This window comes from Berghia stephanieae, chromosome 1 (assembly GCF_034508935.2).
Source record: "Berghia stephanieae isolate SIO BIC M18660-M18661 chromosome 1, UCSD_Bste_1.3, whole genome shotgun sequence".
Lineage (NCBI taxonomy): Eukaryota > Metazoa > Mollusca > Gastropoda > Nudibranchia > Aeolidiidae > Berghia > Berghia stephanieae.
In genome coordinates, this window is record NC_088360.1 from 13822863 (window position 1) to 13840470 (window position 17608).

General features: G+C 37.9%; 2 protein-coding genes across 2 annotated transcripts in view; one reads left to right on the forward strand and one right to left on the reverse strand.

The window, feature by feature from the left end:
- LOC144968549 (putative small nuclear ribonucleoprotein Sm D2) overlaps positions 1 to 17608 on the reverse strand; it is a 399977-nt gene that overhangs the window by 229003 nt on the left and 153366 nt on the right. The gene's annotated exons all lie outside the window — the stretch shown is intronic.
- On the forward strand, positions 1515 to 14252 carry LOC144968412 (adipocyte plasma membrane-associated protein-like). The gene is made up of 10 exons (XM_078906727.1): positions 1515 to 1906; positions 3277 to 3381; positions 5670 to 5785; positions 6791 to 6883; positions 7500 to 7616; positions 9783 to 9954; positions 10975 to 11109; positions 12037 to 12122; positions 13029 to 13132; positions 13844 to 14252. The coding sequence occupies exons 1-10, from the start codon at positions 1821 to 1823 to the stop codon at positions 14093 to 14095; spliced, it is 1266 nt and encodes a 421-aa protein (XP_078762853.1). The 5' UTR covers positions 1515 to 1820; the 3' UTR covers positions 14096 to 14252.

Genomic DNA, 17608 nt, shown 5'->3' on the forward strand with positions numbered 1-17608 from the left:
ACGTAACCTAAAGCATGTCTAAAAACAATAACAGAGACCTGAGTGACGTCAATTTCGTTCCTTCTATACCATATTCCTTGTTGAGAATAAAATGGGTCTCCAACATCTGAACAGGAGCTTGAACGAAAAAAAAAAAACAAAAAAAAAAAAATCGCTTCAGTAATGCAGAGAATTTTATGGAAATCTTTCGAATGGATCTGCCTTTTTCACTTCCCATACTTCTGCTCTTGAATCCAATGTTAAGAAAATTAATAAAACAATTACGGTAATTTAATTTGATTTGGAGGTAAAAATTTATAGATAATTTCAATTCCTCAGAGCTATCAGCGTTATACACACTGAATGTATTTACCCTTGAATACCATTCGAAAAACACCGGAGCGGCTTCAGCTATGTAAGACAGTTTCCGCGCAGTTCCCTGCACCGTTGCACTTTAGGAATTCGGTTTGTGACCGAGAAATGGTCACTATTCAAGTGGACAAGTCCTCATTATGAATTGTTTTAACACCGTTATGTAGAGATCTGATACCTGGGTGGGTTTCTGACCTCCCATAGTGGGCAGGGAGGTATTTACTGTTTTTTCTATCCCCTTATAGCTGATTTCCAACATGCTCTCCGTCTTTGCCTTGGGATGAGATTACTTGGTTTTGTCCTGGCCCTAGCTGGGAGGGAAACAGACACATGTATAGTTAGGGTTTTGGGAGCTGGTATTTTTAAAAATTGTAAATCATCTCTCTACTATGCATTGTATTATTTTTGTTTTACTTATGATTTGTAAGCATTTGAGTGTGTTCCTCTTAGTGGGGACCTGTGCTTGTGTCAGGATGAGACTTTTAAGTGATCTCAAACTAAGTACATTGTTTGTGTGCTCTTGAAATCTACACGTTTCCAATTTGAACAAATTCCCCTCTGTCTTCCCTTTTCTTGTGTGCTTTAATTGTAATTTTGAACGTTTTACTACCCCAGTTGCTTCCTTTTTACTGGCGCTGATATGACCTTAATGTGTTGCAAGCGCTGTAAAAAACATTAAAAACAAAAACAAAACAGAGATCTAATACCACAAAATGGGCGTTCAAGTAATCTTGTTTAAAATTTTCATAATGCGTGATATTGATATTCCACTTGTTATTAACTCTGACAAGATCATGTCAATGCCATTCATTCTTTAAGATTTAAAGGGTTAACATGACACACTGATCATAGTTTGGCTTATATATTTTAAAAGAAAGAAGGAAAATGAACAAATGGGTTTTGAAAAATGATGGGATGCGTAGCCCACTTGTCCTCAATACCGTCCACTTTTTTGTTGCGTTTTCTCTAAAATATCAAAACGTAAATCTTGAACTCATGCTCTTCGACCTGTCGTGTTTGTGTCTACGTAAGCCCGATTTGATGTAAAATAGGCGTTCTATCTGACATTCAAAATTATACTTCATTTTGCTAATGAGCCAGGTATTAATAAATTATCTATGTAAATTAAGTAAAATTGGTTTTAATACCGGACACATGAGAGCATCAGCACAGGGACTGGACGAGCCATATCACCACAATGTCTTATATCGTGTCTGAATTCTAAACGATATTAAAGATAAAAACTATATTTATTTGTTTGTTCTTTTCTTATGGATATAATGTGTATTTAGTAATCAGGCATGGGATTCTAATTTTTTATTAATCACCAACTAGATAAGTGGTTGTAAAGTTGTTAAACTAAAATTATTACTGACAGTTTTTGATAATTAATACGGAAAACAATACAGTCCTGTACTTGTTCACAAACACGTTTATTCTCGGTGTCCGGTAACTTATTGAGTGGCATCATGAGTTCAATACCGACGGAGAAGGGTGACAGCAAGGATAAGATTCAGATATTGTGGACCAAATATAAGCCCGTGGCTATATTCCTGTAAGTACCAGCAGTTTTCACAGGCTTTCCTTGGTGGGGATCCTGACCTCCCATAGTGGGCAGGGAGGTACATGCTGTGTCTTCTATCCCCCCATACCCCTTTTCCAATTGTTTCCTGTCATTGTCTTGGAATGAGATTACTTAGTTTTGTCCTGATCCTTGCCGGAGTTCCTTGGCTGGGACGGAAACAGTCGAATGTATGGTTATAGTTTTGGGAGATGATATTTTCTTCCTTGTAAATCATCTCTATGTTATGCATTGTTTTATGTTTAGTTTACATATTATATTATATGATTGGTAAACATTTGAGTGTATTCCTCTTAGTTGGGACCTGTGCTTGTGTCTGGATGAGACTTTTAGGTGATCTCAAACTAAGTACTTTGATAGTGTGCTCTTGGAATCTATATCTATTTCCTATTTGAACCAATGCCCCTTTGTCTTACCTTTTCAGTGCTTTAATTGTAATTCTAGAACTTTTCACTATCCCATTATCTTCCTTTTTACTGGCGCTGATATGACCTTAATGTGTTGCAAGCGCCGTAAAACCCTTAAAAACAAAAACAAAAACGGGCTTTCCATTGCTTGAAATGGCATTTTATCTCTGAATCATTCCGATTACATAATATAAAATTTAAGTAATTTTATACATCTAAGTGATGGGTAATTTTTTGCTGTATTTTTAGGAATGCGTTGATGATAAAAGGCAACACATCGTTTATTGCCATAAAGAAAACTAACTGATATGGTCCAAACGCTTTACAAACGTCCTTAGCACACCAAACATGTGAGATGAGACATGAGTCCAGTAAGACCTTGTCACAATTTTTAAACATTCTTATTGGCCAGGTACTTATTTTACACCTGGGTGCGATAAAAGAATTTTAATATCCCTTTTGCAAGAACTCGACTTTGCACCGCCCAAAGCGAATCTCGAACCAGGGACCTATCAGTATCAGTCCGAAGCGTGGTTCATACTACAAGACCACAAAACCTATAAGTTAATTCTTGTAGAACAAATGATTATTTTAAAAAAGATATTTGAATTGCATAAGTCAAGCTGCAATTACTAAGCTGGTAATCGTATGAGTGACGAAAGAAAAAAAAAACACTAAACAAAAACAACCCCAGGCTGTGCCAAATATTGTAAGACTGCTTATGGAAAAAGGGACGCCGACAAAAGATGAGTAGGGTAACTAATACAATATGATTGTGACATTTGAAGTGGTTGGTGCCAGTGGAGACCGCTTGTAAAAACGCTCTATCGTATATATATATATATATATATATATAATATATATATATATATATATATATATATATATATATATATATATATATAATGTTTAAAATCTACCGGTTTTACTCTCCAGTGCCAAAAGCTCCCTGAAGTATGTGAAAAGGGTCGGTGCCACTGTTGCATTCATCGTGTTTGCGTTCCTCTCGCTGCCGACAATAAAGGACGCCAAGGTTTTAGAGTGAGTGGATCCGTAATCATCATCATCATCATCATCATCGTCGTCGTCGTCGTCATCATCATCATCACCATCATCATCATCATCATCTCTCTCAGTCATACTCATCATCGATCTCATCGTCATCATCATCATATCATCATCTCTGTCGTCGTGGTCGTCGTCGTCATCATCATCATCATCATCATCATCATCATTATCATCATCAGGAATGGGCAACTACAATTACAGCATCAGAATTATTATCACACACACACACACACACACACACACACACACACATATAATATATATATATATATATATATATATATATATATATATATATATATATATATATATATATATATATATATATATATATATACCCTTTCTTTAAAAAATATAGCATTGTGGAAACATTGTGCTTATTTGAGTCAATAAAAAAATTGATACGGTGCACAACTCTACTGAAAGATTTGAAAATTAGAAATGTATTTTTTACAGATAGATAAACAGATAACTTGATTTCCTTTTATAATTTAAAGTCAGTTTGAATGTTCGTTGAGTCACACAGATATCATGCAATATGTACCAACGACGACACTTGACTCCCAAAATCAACCAATTTCGTCACTGTAAAAAGTTGTCAGTTTGCGTCATCTATTTATGACATCAAGTATTATTATTACTTCCGTTGTGTTGTTGATTTAACGGTGATCAGTTTTGTTCTAATTGCGTGTATGTTTGTGGGTGTGTGTTGTGTGTGGTGTATACATGTGTGTGTGTGTGTGTGTTGGCATTTTTCAGCAAATCGTGGCATTCATAGTGATATTATTCACTTGATCACATGAAGGTATTTCAGTCGCCAATTTGATTCTTTTTTTACTTTTAGGGTTAGCTCGAGAGGTTAGTCATAAGTGTTATTAAAGGTGCTAGGGTGTTTGTTTTTCCATAAGTTAAGTAAAGGGGAGACATTCCGAAAGCTCCTACATCCCCAGTATTCTTTAAATTTGTATTTTCACCGTTGATATTTTGTCAGGCATTTTAAAAACTCTAGAACAAACCTTGATAGATTTGTGAAATTTTAAAATTTCCTAATTTGACCATTGTTTTGATTTTCGGCCGCCATTGTGATTTGTTAAGTATTGAAAGGTAGTGCAAAGAAGTCCGAGAGTTGTTTTTTTTTACTATTAGGGTTAGCTCGAGAGGTTAGTCATAAGTGTTATTAAAGGTGCTAGGGTGTTTGTTTTTCCATAAGTTAAGTAAAGGGGAGACATTCCGAAAGCTCCTACATCCTCAGTATTCTTTAAATTTGTATTTTCACCTTTGATGTCACGGGTCAGAGGCTATAGTGGCTTACACTTCATGTTGGGCCACACAGAAAAATCAACCGAAGATATACCAAATTACACAGACAACGTTGTTTACCAATCTTCCCTCATTAAATGATGGTGAGTACAGTATCGAATGAAAATAGTTCTTTCCCCGCGAAATTGCGGGCTTTTTACTAGTATATATATATATATTATATATATATATATATATATATATATATATATATATATATATATATATATATATATATATACTCGTATAATTAGTGGTTGTCATCAAAATCTTTATTCATCGTCACATCAAATAATCCGCATTTAATTTCTTTGCCGTTAACGTCATCCTATAGCTCCAATGTGACCTAAAGTTCTCAAGCGCGCTGTAGAATCCAACAATCAATCTTTGAAACAAAGTGGTCATCTGGGTTGGTATTTTGACCTCTCGTGGTGGGCAGGAGGTCACTTGTTGTGTCTTCTACCCCCCTCCCCCCCCCCCCTATACGATTTTCCCGAGTTTCTCTCTGTCATTGTCTTGGAATAATATTGCTTGGTTTGTCCTGGCCCTAGCCGTAGTCATTGGCCGAGAGGGAAACAGTCAAATATGTAGTATTTGTTTTGGGAGATGGTATAATATAACCCCTGCATAGAATTTCTCTGTTGTGTACTGCAATATATTTTTGAATGTGTTGTAATAATTTGAGTGAAAGATCTTTTTAAAAAGCGCGCGCGCGCGCGCGCGCGAGAGAGAGAGAGAGAGAGAGAGAGAGAGAGAGAGAGAGAGAGAGAGAGAGAGAGATTTAAAAAGAGAAAGAGAGATAGATACCTATATAGATATATAGATAAAGATGGAAAGACACACACACATACACACACACACACACACAGAGAGAGAGAGAGAGAGAGAGAGAGAGAGAGAGAGAGAGAGAGAGAGAGAGAGAGAGAGAGAGCATTCCCTTGTCATAGTTTTGTTGTTTTCAGACTCCCAGAGCCTCCTGAGATGTCAGGACCGTTGGCTCCAAACACAGCCCTCTCTGTAGGTGAACGTTTGTACGAAGGGGTCCTTCACGGGCCCGAGTCGTTTATAATTGATGGCGGTGAGTGCTGAAATAATAATACCTATTATTATTGTTTTTGTTGTGCGGTTATGTGGTCTAGTGGTATGGCAGTCGCATTCGGTTCGGAAAGTCCTGGGTTCGAGTCCCGCTCTGAGCGGTGCATAGTTATTTATGATTTAAAAGAGAAAAAATATAATCTGACACTCTTTACAAAAAAACCCACCTGTTATGAGAGCTATGTGGCCTATTGGTATGTCACTTGCCTTCGGATCAGAATGTCCTGAGTTCGAGTCCCGAGTGGCGCATAGTTGAGTCATTGGAAAAGGCTCTTTACTCACATTCTCTCACCGTACTCAGGTGTGAATTGAGTACCCAGCCGTTAACAGCGTTATCTCTGTCTGACAGGCATCGTGTCTTGTTATATATTTGTCGCTGTGGGCTAAGGGTCCCTTGTAAAGCGCTTTGAGCACGTTAAGTGGTTTTGCGCTATATAAAAAAAAGCTCAAGCTCAAGTTTGTTGTTGTTGTTTAGATTTCAAAACGGCATTTTTGTGTGTGTTGACTTAACTTCAGCATTTATATAGCCCAATATCCACTAAACGTACTCAAAGGGTTCCTCGTCAATAACAAAACTTAACAAGTAGGACGAGACAGAACGCATGTTCGGCAATATTATAATTTCCCCCCGACATAGACAACGCTGTTAACGACCCGGTACTCGTTTATACACTTGAGTCCGATGAGAGAATGTGAGTTAGGACCTTTTTCAAGGACTCAACTATGCGTCGGTTAGAGCGGGACTCGAATCCAGGTTCTTCCGATCCGAAGGCGAGTGTCATACTACAAGACCACAAAGTTGTTAGCATTGGGATTGCTCTTGATGGTGGTGGTGGTGGTTATCGTGATGATGATGATGATGATGATGATGATGATGATGATGATGATGATGATGATGATGATGATGATGATGATGATCATGGTGACAATGGCATTTTTACTTTATAATCTCAAGTAACTGACTATACTTTAAATTATATTTGACCAGACCACATCTACACCACCGGAACAAACGGACATGTCGTAGACTTGTACAACGGAACTATTCGAAATGTGGCAAGAGTTGGAACAGGAGCCTGTGGTGAGTCCGTTTTCCAACCTTCTTAATTAATAACATGAGGATTGTAGTGCGATTGTTTGTATGTATATGTGTTAGAGTTTTTGTGTATGTGTATTTATTCGTCTCTCTCTCTCTCTCTCTCTCTCTCTCTCTCTCTCTCTCTCTCTCTCTCTCTCTCTCTATCTATCTATCTATCTACCTATCTATCTATCTATCTATCTATCTATCTATCTATCTATCTATCTATCTATCTATCTATCTTAATATATATATATATATATATAATATATATATATATATATATATATATATATATATATATATATATATATTTGAGACCAATTGCATATGTCCGTTTAACGCTCCAATTTAATCAAAAATTGATGAACCGAAAAGAAGTTGTGACATTCAATTATATTCAGTTTGTCTCAAATTCTTTTGGTTCGCCAGTCTCGTTTCTTTAAATCTTTTTTAAAATATTAAACTGGTTGACACTTTATGTATTCGTAATTTATTAAGAGCAATATTTCAGTCCCATCATGTTCAATGCGCTTGTCAACGTTTTTGTAAAAAATGTATTCCAAGTACTGACCTTTTAGTTAGAAACTTAATAATGTCCTTATATGTTATAATTCAGGAGGTCCTTTTGAGGAGCCAACCTGTGGACGAATCCTTGGAATGCGAATGGACAAAGAAGGACGCATTGTATTCATCGACACATACTTTGGCTTGTATCGTGTCAACATACGTACAGGTTTGTTTATCATCATAGTTTATTTATTTATTATTGATTTAAGGATAGCACGTCGGTATGTAAGGGAAATAAATCAGAATGGCTAGAACGTTTGATTCAAGTCGATTTATCGTTTTTGTGAAAGTGAAAAAAAATGGGGAGGAAGCTCTGGGACCGTTTTCATGACTTGAAAAATAAATCGGATTTCATGATAACTGCCTAAGCAAGTCCCAGGCTACAATCACAGCACCTTCGGACTAAGTTTGAGGGGGAGGGGGAGGGAGGGGGGGGGATTGGGCGTAGCAACAACAGGACGTGCATCCACAATTCAAAGTTCAAATAAGACAGAAGAGGAATTTTTTTTCTTTTTTCAGTTACGGTGTTGTACCATAATACTCGTATGCCATGAAGCTACTAACATGACTAAATACACTAAGCGGTGGCGCTCAATTGTTTGTGCATGTATCGAGTAGTGCCGCGCTGAAGATCGGTCTGGACCGCGGTCCGACGGTCTTTTAGCTGTGAACCGAAGACCGGTCCCAGAGGGGAAGACCGGCGGCGGTCCTCACTTCTTACTTCTTATCACCTTTCAACTAGTGCGGGGCGGTCCTTGCAAGGACCACGGTCCTACGGTCTCGCGCCATAGCCTACTACTTCCCCAGCGATTCGTTGCTTCGGTTGCCTATCTTCCACCAATCACCACCCATCCCACTTAATTAATCGCACCCACCCCCCTTTGCCATACACTAAACGACACAGACGACCATACAGGCAGACGACCACCAACCTCCACTCCGCAAACCGCCCTTTCGTGTGTGAGATGGGGGGAACAGGAGGCGCACGACTTGGACGATTCCATTATACGGGGTAAATTTCAAAATTTACTACACCATAAAGATCGCAATGACAATGATCTATGGTGAAGGCATGACCCCTCTTCTCTAATGGGTTATTGTTTGAAATGTATGTGACTACAAAAGATGTGTGTGTTTGTGTGTGTGTGTGTGTGTGTGTGTGTGTGTCGAACCTAGCAAGTAGCAAATCCGATTTTTTGTTTTCTTTTGTCCATCTCTTGTCACCACTCCTTTCTATCGCAGTGTTGTCATTTAAAATAATACAATAATATTAAAATTTCGTTTGGTGTTTTTACTAATCAAATAATATGAGTTTCATTAGTTTCTTCCTTCCAAAAAACCCAGTTATAACGTCTGAATTTTAAAAAAGTCCAATAGAATATTTGGGGACCCCGATAGCTCAGTTGATAGAGCACTCTCTTTATACGCAAAGGGCCAGAGATCGATCCCGGGTGCAGTCGATTTTTTTCTGAATCCCTGTCTACTCAGCAATGAATGGGTAGCTGAGTTTGTTAGATCTGGCGAAAAGTCACCATCGACCCCTCTTATCACCTCATCCACCCCCTCTTATTATAACTTCACGTCTCTCTCTTACTCTTCAATGCTCGCTGCCCTCTAATGTGTGGTGTGTGTGTGGGGGGGGGGAGGGGGGGGGTAGGAGTTGCGTGTGTGTATCAACGCCACGAACAACTCGATCAACGCCTTGGGCGATGCCATTATCTCCGTTAATGGGGATAAATTTCAAATTTTATTAAATTATCGAAGTAACAATGAAGTACGGTGAGCAAATAAAGAAGGCATCACCCCTCTTCTCTAATTAGGTTACAATTTGAAATGAGTGTGACTACTCCGTGTGTTTTACTCCTGTAGGCCACGGTTTTCATCGTGTAGCGGTCTTTAACGGTTCAAGAATGAACGATCCCACGCTCTCAAAGGTCAAACCGGTTCGAATTTCCAACAGTCTCTCAGGAATGTCTTCATTTCCCAAGGACCGTAGGACCGTGGTCCTTAAGCTTGCCAAGGACCGCCCCGCACTAGTATCGAGTTCCCAATATAATCTGAATGAGCCAGTTTTGGCCAGTTTTTGTTGTTGTTTTTTAATTTCACCACTGATGTATTCAAGTGTTAAACCAGCAGTAATTCGTTAGCTGAGTATATTTAGGTTTAGTCAAATTGTTTAAAAATGCTGTGGAAAGGACGTGGTCATCTTACACCATTAGTCCTCTAATAGCTAGGCACTCATTCAGTTGTGGATGCAACTTTTAATTGTCCAAGAAAAAACAAATTATGCATAATTTTATAACCACTGCTTTTAAAATGATATATTATTCAGGAGAAATGGAAACGCTATACAGTTCCTCAACTCCTATCAACGGACAGAAAGCAACACTGCTGAATGATCTTGACATTGCTGATGACGGAAAGATTTATTTCACAGACTCTCATGACATGTATCCCAGAAATCAATTCATCAGAGCCTTGCTTGAAATGAGGCCATGTGGAAGGTGAGACATTGGCAAAACCGTACATAAAGAATAGAGTAGCTTTCCGGCCTTACATAACAGTTCTATGGTTATTTAATTCTCTTGTAAATGCTTATGTACTCAAGACCTTTTACGATAAATCGAAGATGGCAACTGCGATAACAAACACACAAGTCACCCACGTTTTACTTTAATATAATTCTATAATTCTAATAGTATTAATGTAGTGTGTGACCACCAAATACATCTTTTAAACTGTGATTACGGCTTCGTCTGATGAAAGATGTCAAATTTTCAATATATGCTAGATTGAGATCCGTCTCCAAATAAATGTCAACAAAAAGTTTGATACATTTCGTGTTGACGGGCTCCTGGCTCTCTTTTCATATGGCCCATCTATGTTCGATTGTAAGTATGTAATAACGATGTGGTTAATATTGTTTCGTACGTGGCTTTATTAATTTTTTTGTTTTGTTTTGTTATTCATTTGATCCTCCTTGTATTCGTACTTTGTTTTCGAAGTTCCTATATTCTCTCTCCAAACCGTATCTGAACTATACCCGCGATTAGGAAGTTCTCCACTTGTATCAGGATGATATCTTTTACATTTGAAACGATAGCATCGCAGTCTCCTATCATTATTACAAACTTAAAGTGACTTTCATTTCAAACGCCGCCGAAAAGTGATAGGATTATCGGTAATTTAAAGCGTGTAAGGCGAAGATGCAAGGACAGCGATTTGCTTTATGGACAACAACGATTTCCCCATCCTCTTCTACTGCTACCCCCCCCCCCCCCCCCCAACCACACACACCCAACCCCCTTCCCAATAACAAGATCGATCTGCTACTGTATCAGTCAGCTGAGATAAAACTGAACAGGAAAACGATTTAACCAGTGTTTTATTGTAAATAACTACTATTTTATAATCCGATTTATCGATAATTCGTACAATTACGGGAGCAGAGATGTTCGGGTTATCGAGACGATATTATTACTAATATCATGATAACGATCAATGTTGTGGTCACTTTGTGCCAGGTTATTGATGTACGACCCAGACACCAAAAAGACGAAGGTTGTGGCGGATGGATTTCTGTTTCCCAATGGTGTTCAAATAACCAAAGACAAGACTGGTGTTCTCGTAGCAGAGACTCTCGCTTTCAGGGTGAAAAGGTAAACTTGAATAAACAATATGAGCAATTCATTTTGGTTAATAATCAAAATCACTTGATTTGCTAAAATGACAAAGACATAATTTGGGGGACCCATCTTTTTATATTTGAGGATGTAAAAGCAAGGAGATGTATGAGGTTTAGAATATAAACTATGCTGAGGTCTCGTGCATGAACAGGCATGGTATAATGCAGCATTATTTATGATGTCGCATGCTAGGGTATTCTTGACAAATAAGGGCTCATGTTCATTGATCAAAATAATTTGAAATAAAAGTTGTTTTTTAAAGACCAAAATTAAATGATAAATTAATGTTCTTTGCAGAGTGGGAAATGTCTAAAGAAATGATGATCCTGGGTAAGAAAGAGTAATTCAAAGAAGAAGAAGAAGAAGAAGAAGAAGAAGAAGAAGAAGAAGAAGAAGAAGAAGAAGAAGAAGAAGAAGAAGAAGAAGAAGAAGAAGAAGGTGGAAGAGATATTTCTAAAATTTTCCTCGCTTATAAGGCGCTTAGCACTGCTTTAGAGTCGTAAAGCTCATAAGATCGGAGTCTATCCCGAATTCGTGAGACAGTCAGTAAAGAATATCGCATATTTTCTGCTATGTCCTTAATTAGATGCAGTTACCCAATCGCTGTTACACAAAGCGGATAAAATGACCAGGATAAAATCAGTATGTATGTATAAGGCAAAACAAGCTTATTTGTACGTGAGGAGAGTGCCCAACCAATCGGATGGAGAGAGAGAGAGAGAGAGAGAGAGAGAGAGAGAGAGAGAGAGAGAGAGAGAGAGAGAGAGAGAGGGGGGGGGCAAGTTGTATAAAATATGAAATATAATATGTTGTTAAAACTAACGAGGTTCCAGTAACATAAATTGATTGTAATATGAAAGTGAACAAGACATTTTCCTCCATCATGATTGCAATCTATAGATACGATCTCAAGACGAAAACGGTGTCAATGTTTGCTGAGAATTTGCCCGGCACTATCGACAACATCAGATACAGCAAAGAAACAGGTATGTTTAATCGTGTTTACTGTTGTAGTTTAATGAAAGATTAATTCAATTTAATATTTGAAAATCATGTTCGCTGGATTTCAGCACGCTCTCGAGAGAGCCAAAAAGCGTGCTATTACCCGAGCGTGCCGAAATCCGATGCTCGTGGGAGGTAATTCGGTCATCCAGCTCCAGCGTGGTGTATTGCAGAGCGTGCTTGAATTTGGCGTCCTCGATTTTCAGCGAGTACTGTTTTTGTTATACGCAAATTGAAAGTTAAGCAAATTAAGTTTGCTTAATTGTCATCGTGCTTCTCTTAAAATGTATTCTGATAGATGGAACCCGTTTCACTTCTGGCCACAATACATATTGTGTCATCTGTAGCTCAGCTGTAACATGTCTTGTCATAAAACAAACTCAAGCGTGGTCAGATAGGTGGCAATGATCACAAAAATGCTGGCCCCTTGTATTTTTCTGTTTGCTTTGTCTGGCACTGGTTCATACACACCTTTTTCAGATCTTGAGTTTACTGTACGTGGACACTTACAGTGCATTTTTTTTTTTGTATGAATTTCTCTACGATTGGTTGAAGTAAATTGTTCAAATTTATTATGCATTTTTGTAAATTGTAAAGTACCCGCTTCGCGATAACTCAGTTGATGGACCACTCGCTTCAAACGCAAAGGAAGCGGAATCAATCCCGGGTGAAATAGAAATTTGTTCTAACCCCCATGTCCACCCAGCAATGACTGGATGACTGGGTCTGTTGGATCTGGAGGTAGGAAAATACTGTTGCAGGGTAACAATCAATTGCTATTGTCCGTTTAACACTATAGAAAGAAGGATAAACTCTACTCAACGGGCCTAATGGAGCCGAAGGGATACCTTTTAAAAAGTAATATCAGCATTCTATTTCTGACAATGCAGGCACGTATTGGCTTGGCATGTCCTCACCAAGATCCAAGGGTAAACCAGCGCCGATTGACAAGATGGCACGCAACCCTTCGGGAAGGAAAACATTCATGGGAAGGGTAAGTCTTGTTTATCGGACAATGATTTTACGGTTGCATTCGATTCACAAATTTGGCTTCGAGGTATTTTCATCTTAAATCAGTATTATAATTCTCTTATGATTATTATACCCCCCCCCCCCCCCCTAAAAAAGTTTTGAATAATAATGGGGGTCCCGGTAGCTCAGTTGGTAGAGCACTTGCTTCACACGCAAAGGGACCCAGATTTTTTCCGACCGCTCTGTCCATCCAACAGTAAATGGGGAGCCAGGTCTGTCACATCCGGCGGAAAGTACTTTGCAATAGACTAGCGTCCTATCCAAAAGAGTAGCGAGCAAGTGGTGTTGTCCGTTTCGCGCTATAGAAACCAGGATAAACTCCGGCTTCATGGCTCTGAATGACTACTTTTAATAATAATGATGATAATGACGACGATAAAATGATGAGAGAAGGATGATAATGATACGGTAATTGTCAGGGGCATGATGATGGGATGATGGTGATGGTGACGATAGATAACAGTAATGAAAGAAATTAAAAACGAAGTTGACGGATGATGCTAACAGAATATAACACTTAACTGTCGAGGTCGACTGTTTTTTTGGGATGGTTTTTTTTTGTTCTTGTATTTTTCTTTCTTGCTTTGTCTTGCACCTTTCATACACACTTGTTCAGTTCTTTATATTAAAATTGAAACTCAGCCCTTTCATATGACTCGTCCCTCCACAACAGCTGATGACTCCTGACATTGTCAACCTGATGGGCCACCTGGATCCCAAAGGCTCCGAGTTCATTTACGGGATTATCTCTGAGCTGGACGAGAACGGAGAAATCGTTGGAGCATACCGAGATCCCGAAGGAGACGTTGTGGAGGTTGGGAGCGAGGTGCAGATCAAGGACGGCTACATCTACATTAGTTCCGTCTTCTCAAACTTCCTGGCTAAAGTTAACTTGAAGACGTTGAGAGCTGCAACGGCTGCTTGAGTCAAATTGACACCGTTTTAGTTATGTATTGTTTTTATGTGTGTGTGTGTGTGTGTGTGTGTGTGTGTGTGTGTGTGTGTATGCGTGTAGTAGGCCTACAATGGAGAAAAAAGAAAATAATCACATAAAATAAATGAACATTCCAAAAAAAAAAAAAGAACGGGTGAATGGCAGCTTTAACACGTTATACATTCATGAGAATGATGTTGATGTTTCGAGAAATAACGAAAGCCGAATATATCTGGTGAGAGTTAGACGGTGTAAATTGAATGATTATGAAAATGAAACATCTCTTTTCCATTTTCATTATGTATTTAGTCTGTTAAGCTATCCTAACAAATCTCGATTATCCAAAGTCTATCAAATTATATTCTCACTTTATTACAATTTCTTTTCCAACAAATCCACAGCATTTGTCTATCTATAATAAATGTAAGCATTTAAACGCCTTCATTATTTTCCGTTTTACGAATGAAAAGCCCATTAAATCACTGATGATGATGATGATTGAACAAGATCATGGCCCGTTGATGGTGATATCCAAATCTAAGCATCAATGAGACAAGACCATGGCCCGTTGATGGTGATATCCAAATCTAAGCATCAATGAGACAAGATCATGGCCCGTTGATGGTGATATCCAAATCTAAGCATCAATGAGACAAGATCATGGCCCGTTGATGGTGATATCCAAATCTAAGCATCAATGAGACAAGATCATGGCCCGTTGATGGTGATATCCAAATCTAAGCATCAATGAGACAAGACCATGGCTCAATGTTGATGATATCCAAAACTTGGTCCCAAAAAGACAATAACGTGTCCTAATGATGATGATATCCAAAACTATCATTCAATGAAACAAGACTATGGCCCAATGATGATGATATCCAAAACTATGAATCAATGAGACTAGACTATGGCCCAATGATGGTGATATCCAACACTTTTACCCAAGTAGACAAGGCCTAATGATGATGATATCCAAAACTATGAATCAATGAAACTAGACTATGGCCCAATGATGGTGATATCCAACACTATGAATCAATGAAACTAGACGATGGCCCAATGATGGTGATATCCAACACTTTTACCCAAGTAGACAAGGCCTAATGAGGATGATATCCAAAACTATGAATCAATGAAACTAGACTATGGCCCAATGATGGTGATATCCAACACTATGAATCAATGAAACTAGACGATGGCCCAATGATGGTGATATCCAACACTTTTACCCAAGTAGACAAGGCCTAATGAGGATGATATCCAAAACTATGAATCAATGAAACTAGACTATGGCCCAATGATGGTGATATCCAACACTATGAATCAATGAAACTAGACTATGGCCCAATGATGGTGATATCCAACACTTTTACCCAAGTAGACAAGACCAAGGCCAAATGATGATGATATCCAAAACTATGAATCAATGAGACTAGACTATGGCCCAATGATGGTGATATCCAACACTTTTACCCAAGTAGACAAGACCAAGGCCTAATGATGATGATATCCAAAACTATGAATCAATGAGACTAGACTATGGCCCAATGATCTTGCAATGTAGATAGACTAACTATATTATTCTGTTAGTATTTGATGGATTTATCGTTTTTATTTTTATGTTTCGTTGACAGTTTATCATTATGACTACCGTACTGTCCTGAATTGCTTCTTGTTTATATGGGAAACATATAGGACCATTCCCGCCAACGTGCTTAGTAAATTTCTATAATACAATATCATTGTCTATCGAAGTGCACGCATTCAAGAGATTGTTCCTTTACTCATTTGCTTCATTTCCTTGTCATTGTCATTTATTGAGACCCGCCCCCCTCCCACCCATTTTTCCCTTCTGCATTTATTTATATATATATTTATTAATTTATCTATTTATTAAGTTATAACCACTTTGCACCAAGACCAAAGTCTCCCTTTACAAAAAAAGGGGGGGTCTTACTTTATGCAATTCTGTTTATCCTTTTCTCAGATTTTAACGTTAGTGAGTGTGTTTATGTGCCTGATTGTATAATTGGATACATATATGAGAACGAGAGAAAGAAAAACAGAAGGAAAATCACAGAAAAAAAAAAAAAGAGAGAGAGAGAGAGAGAGAGAGAGAGAGAGGAGAGCTGATGAAAAAGATAAAGAGAAGAGAGAAGAAGAAGGATAGAGAGAGAGAGAGAGAGAGAGAGAGGAAGAGAGAGAGAGAGAGAGAGAGAGAGAGAGAGAGAGAGAGAGAGAGAGAGAGAGAGAGAGAGAGAGAGAGAGAGAGAGAGGAGAGAGAGAGGAGAGAGAGAGAGAGAGAGAGAGAGAGAGAGAGAGAGAGAGAGAGAGAGAGAGAGAGGAGGTATGTGGGCATGAACATGGGTTTGCCTTTTTCATATCATGGTTTAAGCGAGATTAAGTAAATTTAAACTTGACGCTCATTTCTCTGTATTCATGTGCTGTGCGGTAGGATTTTTTAAAATGTTTTATTTTAAACGTCTTTGCAAATGAAGTTGACAAGAAGTCTTTTGGTTTTGTTTTAACTTAGTAATTAAAAATGCATTTAATTAATTTCATTGCAAGAAACTTCGAGAAAATTTTCTGACGTACAATAAATCCTTCAATTATTATCACATACTCTTGAGTGCACATGGATCAATTAGTAAAAATTTAAACAGTTACACAATGTATATTTATAACATCCCCCTAGTTTTCACCTGACCTTTTTTTTTATCAATGCCTTTGTTGGCACATAGACTGAGTGATCGGATCTAAATCAGATCTGTCAGAAATGTTTGTTTTTAAGGATTTTACGGCGCTTGCGTCACATTTAAGTCATTTCAGCGCCAGTAAAAAGGCAGAAAATGGGATAGCAAAAAAAAATTATAGATTCACAATTAAAATCACACAAGAACAGTAAGTTAAAGGGGAATGCTACAAATAGAGAACAGATGTAGAGCATACTATCAATATACTTGGTTTGAGATCATTTTAAAATGTCTTATCCAAGACACAAGCACAGGATCCAACTAGGAATTATAAAAAAAAAAAAGAAAAAAAAAAAGAGCTTTTATATAGCGCAATATCCTTTTAATGTGCTCAAAGCATGTTACAAGGGGTCCCTGGACAACAGCAACATTTAACATTTAGGACAGGACATGTCGCCTGTTTGGCGATATTACACTTTTTCGGACAGGGACAACGAAGTTAACGGCCAGGTACTCATTTTACACCTGAGTACAGTGAGAGAATGTGTGACTATGCACCAAGCGAGGCTCGACCCAGGACCTTCCAATCTGAAAGCGCGTGTCAAACCAGAAGACCACATAACCACACATTATACATTCAAGACAACAAATTACAATATATATATATATATATATATATATATATATATATATATATATATATATATATATATATATATATATATATATATCAGAAAGATGATTTACAACGAAAAAAAGATCATCTCCCAAAAGTATAACTATACATCTCACTGTTTCCCTCCAAGCC

Excerpts from the sequence above, each read along its gene's own strand:
- LOC144968412 (XM_078906727.1), top strand. The coding sequence starts at position 1,821 with ATGAGTTCAATACCGACGGAGAAGGGTGACAGCAAGGATAAGATTCAG. Across the intron at positions 5,786-6,790 it reads GTCGTTTATAATTGATGGCG|ACCACATCTACACCACCGGA; the intron begins GTGAGTGCTGAA and ends ATATTTGACCAG. Across the intron at positions 7,617-9,782 it reads TCGTGTCAACATACGTACAG|GAGAAATGGAAACGCTATAC; the intron begins GTTTGTTTATCA and ends TATATTATTCAG.